Source organism: Artibeus jamaicensis, unplaced genomic scaffold (genome assembly GCF_021234435.1).
Source record: "Artibeus jamaicensis isolate MK-2021 breed Jamaican fruit bat unplaced genomic scaffold, CSHL_Jam_final contig_1284, whole genome shotgun sequence".
NCBI classification, from domain to species: Eukaryota; Metazoa; Chordata; class Mammalia; order Chiroptera; family Phyllostomidae; genus Artibeus; species Artibeus jamaicensis.
In genome coordinates this window covers 4882712-4902132 of record NW_026521249.1, presented here as the reverse complement: position 1 = coordinate 4902132, position 19421 = coordinate 4882712, and the positions used below count along the sequence as shown (strand labels likewise).

General features: G+C 37.2%; 1 protein-coding gene across 1 annotated transcript in view; it reads right to left on the bottom strand.

Annotated features, from left to right (window-relative positions):
• The window catches only part of THSD7B (thrombospondin type 1 domain containing 7B), a 785104-nt gene that overhangs the window by 414831 nt on the left and 350852 nt on the right, over window positions 1-19421 (bottom strand). The window contains exons 7-8 of the mRNA XM_053666773.1: window positions 9077-9268; window positions 7177-7411 (exon numbers count right to left, since the gene is read on the bottom strand). Of these exons, the coding sequence (XP_053522748.1) occupies window positions 7177-7411; window positions 9077-9268 (427 nt within the window). The remainder of the gene's footprint in view (window positions 1-7176; window positions 7412-9076; window positions 9269-19421) is intronic.

Genomic DNA, 19421 nt, shown 5'->3' with positions numbered 1-19421 from the left:
TTCCTCCATCACTTGCAATTATTTCTGATCCTTTTTGATATCTGAGTCTCCATGTCAAAAATATCCTATTTCTTTCTTTTTGTTTAAATTACGTCTTCATGTGCATAGTGTGCGTGAGACTATAAACCTGGCCAAGTGCATAAATTTGTCTATTTGAAATGGCTGTATGGATTTATTGCTCACCGCAGAAAAGATAATGGGACTTAGAAAAGAATACAACACACCCCTATATTTTCTTTTTTTTATCCTCATCCAAGTACATGTTTATTGATTTTAAAGAGAGGGGAAGGGAGAAGAAAGAGAAGGAGAGAAACATTGAATAGTTGCCTTTTGTATGGACCCTGATCAGGGACCACACTCACAACCCAGGCATGTGCCCTGACTAGGAATCAAACCCTCAGTCTTTGGGTTTGTGTGACACCAACCAAGGGAGCCACACTGGCCTGGACACAACTCTATATTTCCAAAGTTCATAAACTACCTTCATTTGGACCTAGTCTTCATGTAACTAAGAAAGAGTGAAAAATACTGAGATCGACTCTAGAAAATTTAATTACCCAAATAGATTCCATATTTGTGGGTCTTATTTACAGTTTATATATTAACTAAAGTACATATTATAACTTAGTGAAGTGTTTACTTCTGTTAGGATATATTTTTTAATTTTAAGAGTCAAACAAACGAAAAATATATTACTCTAGCACAAACCGAGACATATTCAGTGCTTGAAAAATGCTTTTGAACACCCGCAGACCCAGAGTGAGGGAACCCAGATCTATAAACCCACCCCTCAGCCTGCTACAGACAGCAAGAACAGAAAAACTGGTTTGGCCAGTTTGAAACCAGCAAGAGGTTGTTTTCTTTTTTGGGTTTTTTTTTGTATGTTTTTATTGTTTGTTTGTTTGATTGGATGGTTTTTTAAAGTAATTTTTTTACTTTTAAATTTTTATTATTTTTATTTCTCAATTCCTTTTGCTTCTCTTTCCTTCTTTCTTGTTTTATTCCTTCTTTCTTTCCAATTTCATCTCTTCTTCCTTCCTTAGTCTGCTTTTTAAAAAAAATACCCACAAATGAGACAAAAACACTCAGAACTGTGAAAAGACCAGAGTTGGACCCAAAGAGGGGGCATCCCAACAGCTGAGACAGAGAGACACATTTCACTTTGCTATTAGAGAGAACCTGCAAGATATTGCACATTTGTATTATTATTTTTTCATTACTCTTACATCTTTTATTTGAATAATATTTTTGTATTCCTCTTCTTTCTGTTTAGTCTTCTCTGCATGTCTGGTTATATTGTATCATTTGACAGGTTTCCCCTGTCCTCCCATTCATAGTGTATTGGTAATTTACTGTCCTTCACTTCACCTGTGCTCCATTAGCACACAAATGAAGGTCCGATTCCTGGTATCTAGATCTCATAGATTCTGTCATATGATTGTTGCTCTAATATTATTGTAAATAATAGCTGTTGCATACTGTTGTAAATATTATACAACACCCCTTCCAGGTCTTAGCCCACCTCGCGGTTTCCTGAACTCTATTACCAGAGTGGTTATCTCTATTCTCTTAAAAACTACACCTATTTACTATCTTTTATTCTCACCTTACCTCATAATCTGACTTTCTGCAACCTCATTGCTTTCTAGATCCAACTCACAATCCTTCTCTCCCCAACAAGAGTCTGATCTTTTTCCATCCTTTATAAAAAGTGGCTAGTTGGGTGGAATATCATGGTTAACACTATACATAGCCAAAGGATCTCCTATATCTTCCTTACCAGCTGCTACAGTAAGTAGAATAGAATACTCTCTTGCTGTCTTAAACCATTTTGCCTTCCCCCTCCAACTGATCACAAAAAAAAGCAGGTGGAAGTGGGGGTACCACAAGGAGGTATCCTGGGGGTACACCAGGATACCCCAAGGAGACTGCACCACTGAATTTCACAGGTATTCTACCACAGAAGTTCACACCATAAACCCAGGGAGTCATAACAGACCAATTTAAGAAGCAGAAGCTAACAAGAAGAATCTCACAAACAATGGGAAAACAAAGAAACAATCCCCAAATGAAAGGAAAGGAGAAAACCTCAGAATGAATGCTAAATAAAATAGAGGCAATTCAACTATCAGATATTGAATTCAAAGCAATGGTTATCAGGAAGCTCTATGAGCTTACAGCAAATTACCAGAAACTATAGGGAAACTACAATAAACTCACTGCAAACAATATCAACATGAAAAAGAAAATAGAAACTATCAACAAGGGCCAAGAGGAAATGAAGAATACAATGTCTGAACTGAAGAACACAGTAGAAGGAATCAACAGCAGGATAGATGAAGCAGAAGATCGGATCAGCAGGCTTGAGGACAATGTAGAAAAAAAAATCACCCAGAAAGAGCAAGAAAAAAAAGAGGCACAGAAAGAATGAAGAGGGATTAAGAGAAATACAAGACAATATGAAACATAATAGTATCTGAATAATGGGGATACCAGAAGGAGAAGAAGAAGAGAAAGGGATAGAAAATCTATTTGAAAAAGTAATGATGGAAAATTTCCCTAATTTGATGAGAGAAAATGTCACACAAATACAGGAAACACAGAGAATCCCAATCAAGAGGAACCCAAAAAGGCCCACTTCAAGACACATCATCATTAAAATGGTAAAATTCCAAGACAAAGAGAGAATCGTCAAGGCAGCAAGGGAGAAAAAAGGGGATAACATACAAGGGAGCCCCGATAAGGTTAGCACTGACTTCTCAATGGAAACTCTCCAAGTCAGAAGAGAATGGCAAAAAATATTCCAAGTAATGAGAACCAGAGGCCTACAACCAAGGCTACTTTACCCAGCAAGGCTCTGGATCAAGACAGAAAGCCAAATAAGGAGTTTCCCAGACAAAAGAAGTCTAAAAGAATACACCTCCACCAAACCAGCTCTGCAAGAAATGTGAAAGAAACTGCTTTAAGAAAAGGAAGGGAAAGAGAGAGAGAGACAAACTTAGGTACAAAAAGGACAATGAATAAGTACCTATCAATAATAACCTTAAATGTAAATGGATTAAATGCTCCAATCAAAAGACACAGAATAGCTGAATAGATAAGAAAGTATGGCCCACACATATGCTGCCTACAGGAGACCCACCTCAGGACAAAAGACCTAAACAGACTGAAAGTGAAGGGCTGGAAACAAATTTTCCAAGCAAATGGACAGGGAAAAAAAGTTGAGGTAGCAATACTCACATCAGACAAAATAGACTTCAAAAAAGGGGCCATAAATACAGACCCAGAAGGTCACTTCATAATACTCAAGGGAAGAACCCATCAAGAAGACATAAACATCATAAATATATATGCATCTAATATAGGAGCACCCAAATATAGGAAGAAAATCTTGGAGGACTTCAAGAAAGATATTGACAGCAACACAGTTATAGTAGGGGATTTTAACACCCCACTGTCACAATGGACAGATCTTCCAAACAAAATATCAACAAAGATATTGTGGCATTGAACAATGCCCTAGATGGAATGGATTTAACTGATATATATAGAGAGAGAGAGCCCTTCATCCCAAAGAAGCTAAATATACATTCTTTTTAAATGCACACGGAATATTTTCAAAATTAGACCACGTGAGAGGACACAAAATGAGGCTCAACAAATTCAATAGAATTGAAATTATCCTGAGCATTTTCTCTGACCACAAGGGACTGAAACGGAAAACAAAACCCAAAGAAAAAACCCAAAGCACCCAAAATCATGGAGATTGAATGGCATGCTATTAAACAACGAATGAATGGGTCAAGAATGAAATTAGGGAAGAAATCAAAAAGTTTCTGGAAACAAATGAAAATGAACTCACAACAACTTAAAATTTATGGGACACAGCAAAGGCAGTCCTGAGAGGGAAGTTCATAGCAATACAGGCATACCAAAAATAGAAACATTTCAAACAAAAAACCTAACCCTACACCCACAAGAACTCGAGGAACAATAACAAAGACAGCCCAGAGCAAGTAGAAGGAAGGAAATAACCAAGATCAGAGTGGAATTAAGTGACATACAGACAAAAAACACAATTCTAAGAATCAATGAATCCAGGAGCTGGTTTTTGGAAAAAATAAACAAAATCGACAAGCCTTTAAGCAGGCTCATTAAGAAAAAAAAAGACAAAGGAACCAAATAAACACAATCACAAATAAAAGAGGAGAGACTACAACTGACAGCACAGAAATACAGAGAATTGTAAGAAACTACTATGAAGAACTGTATGCCAGGAAATTTGAAAACCTAGGGGAAATGGAACAAATTTCTAGAAATATATAATCTTCCAAAACTCAATGAAGAAGAAGCAAAAAGCCTGAACAGACCAATAACAGCAGAAGAAATCGAAACAGTAATCAAAAAACTTTCAACACACAAAAGCCCTGGACCAGATGGTTTTACAGGAGAATTCTACAAACATTAAGGAGGAGCTAACCCCTATCCTTCACAGACTATTCCAAAAAATTTTAAATGATGTAAGACTCCCAAACTCCTTTTATGAAGCCAGCATCATCCTAATTCCAAAACCAGATACAGAAACAACAAAGAAAGAAAACTCCAGCCAATATCACTGATGAACATAGACACTGAAATTCTCAACAAAATATTGGCAAACCACATCCAACAATACATTAAAAAGATCATACACCATGCCCAAGCGGGATTCATCCCAGGGATGCTTCAACCATCCCAGGGTGGTTCAACATTTGCAAGTCAGTAAATGTAATACACCACATAAACAAAAGCAAAGACAAAAAACACATGATCATATCAATAGATGTGGAAAAAGTGTTTGATAATGTACAGCACCCATTTATAATAAAAACACTCAGCAAATGGGAATAGGAGCATTCCTCAACATAATAAAGGCCATATATGAGAGACCTACAGCCAGCACCATACTCAATGGGAAAAAACTAAAAGCTTTTCCACTTAGATCAGGAACAAGACGAGGTTCTCCACTTTCACCACTTCTATTCAATATAGTATTGGAAGTCCCAGCCACAGTGATCAAACAGGAAAAGGAAATAAAAGGCATCCAAATTGGAAAGGAAGAAACAAATCTGTCATTGTTTGCAGATAACATGATAGTGTACATAGAAAGTCCTATAAACTTCACCCAAAAACTACTCAACCCAATAAACAAATTTGGCAAAACAGCAGGATACAAAGTCAATATCCAGAAATCAAAGGCATTTTGTACACCAACAATGAAACAGCAGAAGCATAAATCAAGACAAAAATCCCATTCCATATAGTAAAAAGAAAAATAAAATACCTAGGAATAAACCTAACCAAAGAGGTAAAAGACCTGTATGCAGAAAACTACACAACACTGAAGAAAGAAATCAAGGAAGACACAAACAAATGGAAAAGTATACTGTGCTCATGGATCAGAAGAATTAAAATCATCAAAATGTCCATACTACCCAAAGCAATTTACAGATTCAATGCAATACCTATTAAAAGACCAATGGCATGTTTCACAGACAGAACAAATGCTTCAAAAATTTATATGGAACCATAAATGACCCCGAATAGCTGCTGCAATTTTCAGGAAGAAAAGCAAAGTAGGATGGGTCACAATACCTGATACCAAACTGTATTATTACAAGGCCACTGTAATCAAAACAGCCTGGTACTGGCATAAAAACAGGTACATAGACCAATGGAACAGAACAGAGAGCCCAGAAATCAACCCAACTCTTTACAGTCAATTAATATTTGACAAAGGGGGCAGTAACAGAAAATGGAGTAAAAATAACCTCTTCAACAAATGGTATTGGGAGAACTGGACAGCTACATGCAACAAAATGAAACTCTAAAACCAACTTACACCATACACTAAAATAAATTCAAAGTGGATAAAAGATTTATATATAAACCATGACACCATTAAAATCCTAGAGGAGAACATTGGCAGGAAAATCTCAGTTCAAGCAGCAACATTTTTACTGATATGTCCCCTAGAGCAAGCAACATAAAGGAAAGAATAAACAAATGGGATCTCATTAAAATTAAAACCTCTGCATGTCTAAAGAAAACAGTATTAAAATAAAAAGACAAGCAACTGTATGGGAAAACATATTTGACAATGATACCTCAGACAAAGGGTTAATCTCCAAAACATACAAAGAACTCACATGACTCCACTCTAAGAAGACAAGCAACCCAATTAAAAAATGGGCAAAGAACTTGAACAAACAGTTTGAGGAGGACATATGGAGGATCCAGAGACACATGAAAAGATGCTCAATATCACTAGCTATCAGAGAGATGCAAATTAAAACCACAATGAGATGCCACTTTACACTGGTCAGAATGGCCATCATAAACAAAGCAACAAACAAGTGTGGGAGAGGTTGTGGAGAAAAGGGAACCCTAGTGCACTGTTGGTGGGATTGCAGACTGGTATAACCACCATGGAAAACAGCATGGAATTTTCTCAGAAAACTAAAAATAGATTTGGCTTTGGACTGGGCAATTCCACTGCTGGGATTATACCCTGAGAACCCTGAAACACCAATCCAAAATATGCACCCCAATGTTCACAGCAGCACAATTTACAATAGCCAAGTGCTGGAAGCAACCTAGGTGCTCATTAGTAAATGAATGGATCAAAAAACTACGGTACATTTATACAATGGAATTCTATGCAGCAGAAAGAAGGAAGGAGCTCCTACCCTTTGCAACAGCATGGATGGAACTGGAAAGCATTATGCTGAGTGAAATAAGCCAGGTGTTGAAAGACAAACACCATATGATCTCACCTTTAACAGGAAGCTAAACAACAAAACAAACAAGCAAGCAAAATATTACCAAAGACACCGAAATAGAGAAGAGGCTGACAGTGTCCAGAGGGTAGAGGGGAAGGAATTTCAGGGGAAAAGGGGAAGGGTTTACAGGAACAAGTATAAAAGACACATGGACAAAAATGGGAGGGAGTGGGAAGGGCTGGGAGGGTGGGCTGGGATGGGAGTAAAAGACAGAAAACTGTACTTGAATAATAATTAAAATTAAAAAATAAAATAAAATAATAAACAAAAATAAATAAACTTTAAAAATGCTTTTGACTAAAATTACTTCACTTCACAAAAATCCCATTCACTTTTGCTAAATTATTGATAATACCTTTTGGTCATCACTTGTCCCACATGACTCTTGACACAAAAGACTTTCCGCGTCTGAATGCCTACACCACATGTAGCTTCTCCATTCCATCCAATTGTTGCATTAAGGGCAGTAACCGACATGTCTTCTGAACAGGGACCCCAAGGCGATGTCTCCCAATAGAGTTGCATACAGGTATGGTCATTGCATGTGCGGTATTCTTGGAGGGCCTGACTGGGGGGGCATGGTTTTCCACCTGCAAAAAGCAAAATAAAAAAGAATACATAGATGTTGTTACTTTTATTAACGTGTTGCTGTTGTTATTACTATTCTTATGTTTGTTGTTTTGGCTGTTTTTGCAGTCTAGAAAAACAGCCTTTTTTGGCACAGATGCCCAAAGGCCTGGGCCACTGTACCCTTTCTCCCAGTTTAAGGCCATGAGTCTTTCACCTTGAATAACAATCTAAGAACAATACGTTGTGCCATTCTCTACATAAAGGGAGTAGCACATGTCAATCATATTTTTAAAAAATGACTGATTCAGCTGCCCACCTCTGAGTCATGTATCTCTGAGATATAACTCCAACATTTTTTTAATTTAATATTACTAGGCCTACATAAATGAGCAGTTAGATAAAATAGCCCATGAATTCAAATGGCTATTAGATCAAACACACACACATTGCCTCTGTATGGTCTCTCCTTCCAAAGAGAGTGTTATTTTTTATTAGAGTAACATTTTAAAACACCCACCCTCCAACAAGCAGTGCGTTTTACTGCAATTTGAGAAAACCAGAAGTCTCTGATGAAGTTTGGCAAGGGAAAGCCCACCCTCAAATTCTAAAACGATATCTGACTACGTGTTATCCCCTGGATGGGAGACCAGACAGATGTGAATCCTCACATTCTTGGGTGAGTCAGACAATCTAAGTTCATTATAGTCTTTTCTTTCATATTTTTATATCCATGTAAAAACTGGTATTTGTCTAAGGTATTGATTTTTTCCTATTCTTCCACACTATAATGTTTTATTCAGTGGGACAAATGCTCAAGAAGATTTGTGACTTTGGTTTTGTTATTCTTGTTATTTTTCCCCATTAAATTCTATAGACTTTTTCCTCCTTCCAAAAATATAAAAGACAACAAGGAGAAGCAACTACATTTTAAGAATATAAAAATCTTCATTTGTCTTGACCCTGGCCCCTTTTCTTGGGATCACAGAACGGAAACTTATTTAAAAGGGAGCTCCTTGCAGCCTGTGGCCTTACTGCCTTGCTGTTCAACCAAGCTGTAGGCACAGCCAAGGGAGGGCCTGAGAGAAACAATGCATGTTTTCTGGAGACAGAGCCCACTGCTATAAATGATAGGAACAGCTCTTCCTCTCATTTTTTCTGATGTCATCACTTACATTCTCATTGCACGTTTCGGCTTTTGAAAGCCATTTTTGCAAGCTTCATTCTTCCCCTCTCACTACATGACAGCATGACATATCAGAAAATCGGGGCACAGGGATCAGGTAGCTTGCTGACATCACCAGCAGTTCCCAGGTAAGAAACCATGTCTCTTAAGTCCTAATTTGGAACTCTTCTTACCAGACATTTTCCAATTATGTTCCCAACTTCATGAGCTATCTGAAACTGGATGTCAACCAATCAAATTTTGTTTTCTTCTCTAAAAAAGTATAATGAAAAATAACACAGAATAGACTAAAACAATTCTTGTTAACACCGGAAACCAGCAGAGATACACTTGAAGATTAAAGAGAAAAGACACATTGCAAGGAAAGGCAAGCTTTCCTTTGGATTCATGGAATGGAGATATCACCTCTGTGAGGCCTCTTCCACCACATTACCTTCACAATTGCCTGTTGGAAAACAATAATTGGGCAACCAATTTCATTAGAAACTTTACTCCTGCTTACCTTCTCCGGCCAGTGCCAGGATAGTCCTTGACCTGGTCTGTTTCCCATCTGAGTTTTTATTTGAACAAGACTGGGAGCAGGATGACCACTCTGTCCACTCGCTTATCACACAATCCATCCTGCAGGGAATTTCACAAGCTATCCATTCCGGAGGAGAAGATGCTGGGCAGAGATTCCCTGATACATCTTCTCCTGTAATCAACCAGATCAAGACAGAAGCTGGTTAACACACAAGTGAGGCCAGTCCAAGGAATATTGAGGTTCATCGCCTCCTCTATTACTTCAGTTTAGCTTAGAAGACTTCACCTGGTGTCTAAACCAATAAAGAGCAAAATATGATGGTTTCTTTGACCATTCATAATAGTTGTGCCAAGAAAAACTGCCAGGAGATCATTTGGCATTTAAAAAGGTAGATATCACAGGAAAACTGGCACTTGTCATCCTTCACAGGCACAAAATGGGCTTCTTCCAGCAACAATTTAGCCACAGATGGCTGGAGACAGACACGACAGAGGCATTATTGACAACCACATGTAGCAAGTACATGTTTTTCTATAAAACGGGGGTCAGAATAGTCAGTTGGCCTGAAAAAGCATAATTTATGCTGAGCATTCTATTCTACCCTATAAAAATAATTTCATCAATCTAATTTTCTGATATGTGCCTTTGCCTCCAAATACATAACTTAAGCAAAATTATTACACCATTATTTTTATTCTATTTGTTCATAGTGGAAAATTATCCAAAACCATAGTGAAAATGGATCCGTGGCCAAATGATATAATGTGTTCAAACAAAAGTTGACAATCAGTCCAAAATTCTTCCTAATGCATTTACTATTACCCATTTAAATGAGCTAATGAGTTACTTTATATATATATAAATATAGTGAACAAATATACATGTATATATTTACAACATTTATATTTATATACTTATCATATAAATATATATGTTTTGGAGTGAGAAAGTTTTAAATGTATTCCCAGCTCAGGCTTGTGTGAGGCCTAACACTCAATTCACAGGTGTTAAGACTAAGGAGTTCATATCTAAGTTACTATTCCATATCAAGAATGATTACCATGTTTTTTTAAAAATATTTTATTTATTTATCTTTGGAAGGAGAGAGGGAGAGAAACATCTATGTATGGTTGCCTTTTGTGCATCCCCTGCTGGGAACTGGCCTGCAGGGAACTGGTCTGCAACCCAGGCATGTGCCCTGACTGGGAATCGAACCACGATTGTCTGGTTCGCAGGCCCGCACTCAATCCACTGAGCTACACCAGCCAGGGCTGATTACCATGTTTTTTAAAAAACCCTTCCTTTAGGTTATTTCGCCCCTAGTAAAGAATTAATATTCTTCTTTAGAGGTAATAATTCACCTTCTCCTATTCTCCCCACCCCCCTTCACAATCATGCCATAAAAACAGAAGACACAAACAATAGTCATAGCATTTACAGTTTGAAAGTATAACATAAAGTATGGAGGGGCAGCTCTAGGAGAGAGGCTGTTTGTGTGACTTTGTGCCTGTGAAATGCTCCTGTCACAATCTGACATAAAAAGAACTGCAAAGGGGATTAATATTTATACAGTGTCTCCCTTGTGCTAGGCACTGTCATTGCAGGAAACTCCTGAGGCAGGTGTGAGCCTTCCCCTTTTACAGACAAGGAGTCAGTGGCTCTGGAAAGGAAACATGGTCAGGGCCACACAGGCCTGAGCTAGGAATACATTTAAAACTTTCTCACTCCAAAACTTCTGCTCCTCCCTTTGACCACGCTGCATCTAATTTCAGGGAGATGGATGTTCCCTTTCCGAGGAAGTGAACACAACAACGTGACCATAAGCAAGACTCTGCCTGGAGAAGAGTGCCCTGCTGGTATCTACATCCATATTTGTAAATGAGGCCAGACTCACTGCCCTTGAGGTGCAAATAAAATTTTTCAAGCATATTATGAGAAGTAATAGATAGTCTAGCGGATAATCAAGCTGAAAGACCAGTTCCAATCATTCTCTTTTTAGCCTCAATCTATTTTCAGGTTGAATCCACATTGTATGTTCTCTACACACACACACACACACACACAACAGCTAATGGGCAGCGCTTTTCCAGGTACAGGGGGAGGCAGGCCAAATAAAACACCCAAATTACATCTAATAAAAATTTAATTACTGTGTTTGTGATTATTATTAGCAACATTTGTATACAAAACACTTTAAAACAGTGTCTTGCAAAGAACACTTTGAGGAATAAAAGATAAAAATGAGAAGGGCCGAGAGGTACTAGGTTAAATTATTCAAATGGTCTAATTACAAAAGAACTTTTCTGAGTTTTGAAAATGCCAATGTACAGTGTAAATTTCCTAGGGTGGAAATGGTATGCAGGTTTTTCAACCTTATTTGACCAATGCCATCCTTTTTTGAGGAGCATCCATCCATTCCAGAAATAATATTTTTATGAATATGTTTTGAGAAAACTCTGCCTTCAAGAGTCACACGATTATCAACTATTTGAGGAGCACAGAGCACGCCCATGGCATATGATGGTGTATAAGTGAAAATAACTGTTATTTATCCCACTAGAACTCATAGCTAGTAACAGAAATGAGCTATAAACACGTGAGACTAGAACCATCTCCAAAAGTAAATGCCAAGCTACAAATGTGTGTTTCGAGCAGGAAACACTACAGCGATTCAGGGAAGAGGTGGGCCTCTGCGGGGTTAGAATGACAGCAGAAGGCTTTCAACATGGAGATAGAGAAAGGCTGAGGATTGGTGGCAATCACAGTGGGTATTTCAGGCATCAAAGTGTCAACAAAGGTATAATGGTAGAAAAATGCAAGGTATTTGGAAGACAGTTAATGCTGAAGCTGCATAAAAAAAAGAATGTCCGTGTTGGAAGATTTATTGCATATCCAATTCTGAATGACTTAGACTGACACAAATTCTTTTATATTTCTTCCTTCTTTAAACTCAGCTGCTGAGGTTTCCCATGACCCAAATTTAACATCCTCCCTAGTCATCATTTAACACCCTTGGTATTCACTTTGGGTGCCCCAATGTCTTTTAACCCTAAGCTTTCATATAAACTGATAAGCACATTTTTGGTGAACCTAATGTCAATCCTCCACCAACATTTTGACACCTTGTTTATGCAGACTAATTTACAAATGAGAGCAAAAAGAAGAGCTTCTCCTTGAGGGAGCCATACTAATAGTCGCAAGCACCCTCCAAAATATGTGTTTGAGCTATTTTATATAAAAAGAAAGTTGTGCAATGGGACCTCATCACCAGGTGCCCTCATATGACACACTTAGGTATCCGAAGAGGAATCTTAGCACCACCTTCCCCCTGAGTATATCATTTAACATCTTTGAACCTTAGGTATTTCATCTGATAATGAAATGATGTTTACCTTTCAGGGATACAATAAAGATTATAAATCATTTATGCAACATACATAGCAAGATATCCCACACATAGAGTACTCTCAATATACAGGAACCTCAAAAATGTCCTTTGCAAAGATGTATACCACAAAAACCCAATGGCCTTATTTATCTGAAAAATCTAGACATTTATGCCATAGCTATGGAAAGCACTTGCTTTACCATTCATACATATATGTACAAATAACTACCAACAGCTTCACGGGCTGCTTCACACAAAATATAAAAACTATTTATAATTTTTCATATTATTTTATTTACATGGTCAGCTAGTCTAAATGATTTATGAGCCAAAAATAAAGCACTTGTGTCTGAGTAACCTCACCTGCCCATCTACTGTGGTATAATTATCTTCCCATTTCACAGAGAGAACCCACCTCAGAAAAGGAGCATTCATTCTCCTGTTTTCATTTTCTTAGATGGATCAATGAGACCAATGGAAATCTCAAGCAAGCATGGAAAATAAAGTAGGACATGGCATGGAAATACAGCCACTAACAGTCATTTTCACTGGCAGTGATCATCTAATATCATAATAAAATAGAATATATTTAAGAGGAAAATTGAATTCATCTTACAAGAAAACTATAAAATTACTCCCAGCCCTCCTGAGTTTCTCAGGATCAATAAAGACAAATTCTACATTCTCTCCTCATGGAGGAGACTTATTTAAACTAGTTGTGATTCCAAGAATATGGGATATGGTGCTGCTTCAACCTTGTCACTCAGTAATATTTTTAAATAATTGAATATGCTGAATCCACACTACACAAAATGAACCATTTGAGAGTAAACACTAATGGCATTTAGTCAGTCACGGTGTTGGGCAACTACCGCCTCTATATAGCTTCAAAACATTTTCATCGCTCTAGAGCAAAATCCTTTATCTATGACACACTTTCTCCCCACTACCCACTCTCCTCACTCCTTAGCAGCCAATTTATGTTCTCTGTTTATGGAATAAATCATTCTGAATATTTCATGTCAATGGAATCATATAATTTGTGATGTTTTGTGATGACTTCTTTTTCTAAGCATAATATATTAGAGATTCATCTATGTTATAGCATATATCACTACTTTATTCCATTTTATGACAAAATAATATTCCATTATAGGTACATACCACAATTTTTTATCCATTCATCTGCTGATGGACATCTTTTAGCTGTTGTAAATTATGCTGCTATGAGCACATTTATACAGGTACATGTTTGAGAACCTATTTTCATTTTGTTCTGGTATGTATCTAGGAGTGAAATTCTATATCATATCCATCGCTAATTTTTGTTTATTGGTTTGTGATTCTGGAAACTGGCACAGTGGCCAGATGACCAGCTCTGTGCTATAGTTTACATTCTTATTCTCATGCCTGACCATTCCTGGAAAAAAGCAAAAGCACTTAGATGAGAGGAAGATTCTCGAGCATATCAACATACTTAAGACTCCCTAACATTTTTTCCAGTTCAAATGCATATGCTACAATAAGTTTAAATGCCTAATGACAAACATTCTACAGCTAGTGGTCAAGCAATTGTGTAAATTTAACATGAATACAGCTCTCATAGTTCGGGCTTGCTACATCAAGCTAATGTTTAAATCATGCAAATGCTATATACTATATTCTGTGGTATTTGTTATTTTGTGACTTCTAAAAAACTAGAATTTAATATTGTGAACTACTATCTTTTATAACAATAGAACAAACAACTATGATTCTTAGTTGTCTGACCTAGACCACAGGTGTCCAAAATTTAAAAAAAGATGCAGACAAAAAAGAGAAACCCAGATAGCCACAAATCTACAGTATGATTTGAAAAATATACCAACATTTTGTCATTGTACAAACTTCAAATTACCATATTCTTCCAAAAATAATGCACTCTTGGTATTATATGAGTGTTTCCCTCTGTAGACTATTAAACCACCTATGAAAATAATGAAAGTTATTGAAAATACTCTACCTGTCATAAACTTTTATGTTCTATTTAAATCTCAGAAAAGAATGCCAATAATCATTGATCAAACGCTTACTGACAGCTGAGTAAGACTTCACCAGACAGTACGTAGCAAATTTACTAGAATTCATATGTACTTAATTCCACTTTTAAATTTTAAATGTTATCTCCTTACAGATAAATAGCCTATAGCCACTTCTGGACTGAGACTCTAATCATCTAAGAAAATGTTTACATTGCAAACCAATATAATATGAAGCAAAGCTAAGGGTTAGACAGAAGCTATCTATGTGCAACAATGCAATGCCACCATTGTAATGAATACTTCTGCTTGCTAATTTCAATATATATATATATATATATATATATATATATGATGCTTATCTGGTTATGTAGTTTACACATATAAGAAAACAAATAAAGAAACCTAATGTTAAGTAATCATATTCATAATAACAAAAAATCCAACTGCCCTAAATTAACACCAATATCTTGTATTTGGGTAAGACTGGGATATATCACACTACATGTAGTGATTTAATGAATATCTATGTTACTATTATGGGGAGGTTAAAAAAACCTTGCTCAAAGTTATGTAGCTAGTAAGAGTCTGAGCTGGAACTGGAAAAGCTATCTGTTAGACATCAGAGCTATATTCTCTCCATTATGCTGTATTGCCTCCTGGTTCAAATCTCACATGTATCATTCCCATTACATTACTCTTAGCTGATGGCAAACCATAAAGAAGGGATATTTTACAAGTGTCAGTTTCTTGGTAAATTTAGTATTAAAAAAGGTAAGTGAAATGGAGTGGCCACCTTGATTATTTGGGAAATGTGTCATGGAATGGGGCAGAAAGGACAATATCTTTCAAAAATAGAATAGATATGCAGGTGAAACAGAGCTCAGAATAGAGATATGGAAGAATAAGGCAGGGTTCAAGGACAAATAGAGGAACATAGGGACATTCAGCAGCAATAGTACAATATATGATTAAATAATGTAATAATCAGGCAAAGATGCTCACAAAGGGAAATGCAATAAAACTTTAATCACTGATTACAAATAGAGAAAATGTAAAGCCAATACTAAAATGAACATGAAGGAAAACTCAAAACAAATGTTAAAAAGACAATAGTAGGTAGCAAATAATAATAGCTAAAACAGGAAAACAATCTTTCCAAATTAAACATGTTTACAGAGGCCAGCCATTAGCTGAAATTTAATCTACATGGCTTTTGAGCTATTGTTTCAAAAGCCTGTATAACTGAGTGGCTGTATCGAGGCCCTCAGCACGCAGTGCTATAATAACAGCAGCTAACACTTGGTCACACAGAATCTACCCAGGACACCATTATAATATCTAGACCTGACTCCAAACTAGTCCCCATTTCCTGGGGCAGCCTATACTTCCACATCTCACACCAGGACATACAGGGATTTCAGGATCACCACCATGTCGTAAGCAGGGCTGGGGAGAGCAGGTTGGGAGGGTGGGTACCTGTGAGCTCAGGCACCTTCTATGACTATACACAGCATGTCACTGTCTCACTACTGATGCCTGTCCCTTTATGTTGGGGCACTACCCTGAAGTCCCAAACAGGGGAATGAGGCACTGGCCTTTCTGCTTTGCTTTCTTTTTAATCTATCTAAATGTCCATAGTTTTCATTTCTTCAGCACAACATTTTATCTGCAGAATGAGAGGGAGGCAGGGACCCTAATTCATGCACGTCTTTTCCATAGCCTCACTAGGCACTACCTTTCTGACCCAGGAAACTGGCCAATGCAGGATCCTGGATTATGTGAAAACTGCATCCTGAGTGCTTTTCCTCCCATTTTGATATCTGAAGAGAGCTTTTATCCCATATGCCTGCCTCTTGCATGTGGTTAAAACTAGTTTTTAGGATTATTTTGTTAATTAAGCTTCAAGAATCCATTTTCAAGCACTGACTTCCTCTGTCTGTTTGCATTCAAGGAATAATCCTAACTCTTTTGGACACAGTGGATAGCTCAGAAATCAACAAGAGAGCAGGGGCCCTGTCTAAGAAGGCACAGGTGCACACACTAAAGAAAAAACACCACACTGACATATCTCAAAACACAATCTGAAGACATTTTATTAGTGTAGAAACTCTGTTTCTCCTGAGAATTTTATAGAGAAAGTATAATTTTAAAAAGATGAACCCAGAATGACAATAATGGAACAAAAGACCTCTGTAACAGGATATGCTTCTTCAGAATGAATACTCTGGAAGAAATAAACAATGCATTATAAACAGAATATTTGATGAGGAATTGGTGTAACATCTGGATTGGTGTTCTGACTTTAACACCTAAATATCAGGAAAATGAAAAGGGAACCAACCATATAGGCCAATATATTTGCAAATGGTACCTCAGACAAGGGTTTGATCTCCAAAATACATAATACATAAAGAACTCCCACAACTCCACTCAAGGAAGACAAACAACCCAATTTAAAAAAAAATGGGCAAAAGGACCTGAATAGACACTTCTCCAAGAAAGACACAGAGAGGGCCCAGAGACATATGAAAGGATGCTCAGCATCACTAGCCATCAGAGAGATGCAAATTAAAACCACAGAGAGATACCACTTCACATTGGTGAGAATGGTCATCATAAACAAAGCAACACATGCTGGCAAGATTGTAGAGAAAGGGGAACCCTTGTATACCGCTGGTAGGAATGCAGACTGGTATAGCTACTCTGAATAACAGTATAGAATTTCTTTAAAAAACTAAAATTGGAACTGCCTTTTGACCTGGCAATTCCACTGCTGGGATTATACCCTAAGAACCCCAAAACATCAATTCAAAAGAACCTATGCACCCAATGTTCATAGCAGCACAATTTACTATAGCCAAGTGTTAGAAGCAATATAAGCGCCCATCAGTAAATGATTGGATAAAAAAACTATGGTACATTTACGCAATGGAATACTATGCAGCAGAAAGAAAGAAGGAGCTCCTACTCATCACAACAGCATGGATGGATCTGGAGAGCATTTTGCTAAGTGAAATAAGCCAGGCAGTGAAAGACAAATACCATGTGATATCACCTATGAGTTGAACCTAATCAACAAAACAAACAAGCAAGCAAAATAGAACCAGAGACATTGAAATAAAGAACAAACTGACAGTAACCAGAGGGGATATGGGAGGGGATAATGGGGAGAAAAGGAGGAAGGGTCATCATGCTCCTACATGTGTAAAGGACACAAGGATAAAGCCAAGGGGGGTAGGAGCAAGAGTGGGAAGTTGGAATGGCTGTGGTGGAGGGGAATGGTTGGAAGGAAATGGAGACAGCTGTACTTGAACAACAATAAAAAAGAGAGAGAGAAATTTTTTTAAGTAACAAGCCACATCATAAAGAGAGAGAAAATAAAATGGTCACCCACCCAGAAAATTTAGGGGGAAAAAAGATTTATATAACTGTCTTAAAGAAAATGAACTTCAAGGAAAAGCATCGGCATGTCCTTGGGGTCAGCAGAGGACAGGGAGAGGGTAAAAAACAGCATGACTGTGATTACCAGTATCTGTGCAGTAGAGTACGGGCCTCAGGGTTAGTGCAATGGTCTTAGTTGTGAGCTTAGAAAGACTGAATGAGTCAAAAGGCAAGAGCCTACTTCATTGACCCTCATTGCAGAAGCTTGCAGAAGATGGCCAGAAAAAGAAGCAAACGTTTGTGGGGAAAGACAGCATGTGGAACAGGTGGTGCACATCCATCCATCAAGTTTTGACATTAGTTCCAAAGTCTGGAGACTCAATTCCAGCCTTCATGGAGCTGTTACTGTACTGATCAATTGGTACACACTGGACAAGGCTTCATGGGGAACCGAGACAGACCTGGACGCAAAGTATGTCCAAGAGGATGCCACAGTCTAGAAAAGGATATAGGATACACTAAGCCATTTGCCACAGGACAAAATAACCATTCACAAAAATAACTGCCTGCTACACTCTGACAATCTTAAGAGCAGGAAAGTATTTTCTACATCTTTTTATGGCCTGCAAGACAGTGACCTGATTACAGTAGGTGCTTATGGATGGATGGTGTTTGAATAACCCAAGGAAGAATCTCATTCTATAACATGGAGCTGCATGAAAAAGCAGAGAAGACAGAAAGAAACCCATTTTGCCTGGGGATAATGGGAAGGCTTGGAACTGGTTGACAGTTCCAAAATAAACATGCCCAAGTTAAAAAAGAAAAGAAAAAAACCTACTAAAATGTGACCTGGCAAAATTGTTAAGCCTAAGGCTTCAGAGGTCCAAATAAGTGAATAAAGGGTCACTACTCTCACCCCTGATTATATCACTGGGTCTCCTGATGAGTCAAAGAGGCTAATGTAAAATAATAATACTTCAGAAATTGCAAAGCACCATCTATATATAATGTGGCTTTTTACTGCTGGTGAAAAATGGAGTGAAGGACATTCCAAATTTAAAAAAATGATTTGTGTAAAAAATACCAGTTCTATTCTCATCTCATTTGTCTTAGCTTGAAAAATAAAAGAGGAATTGAAATTATTATAGAGGCAGAAATAATATTACTCATTTCATCTATCTATCTACCTGTATCTATCTAGCTAGCCAGCTAGCTATTCAGAAAATGATTTGAACCAACTTCAACATGTATAAAAAGTACTTTAAGTTGTCTAGAAGTTTGCAAATATTGGGAAATCAATATTTAAAGTTAAACTGGATAAATCGATAGAGCAAAGTGATAGTACATCAGTAAAGAATGCTCATTTCTCTCTGTAATTAACCTTCAGAAATACATTGCAATGCCTATAAGTGGGAAATATATCTTAATTTATCTAACTACTTACTATAATTGTGCAATTAAGATGTTTTCAATTTCTCTGTGATAAATAATATTGCAAAAAACAGTCTTGACCATATTGTTCCCTAAGATCACA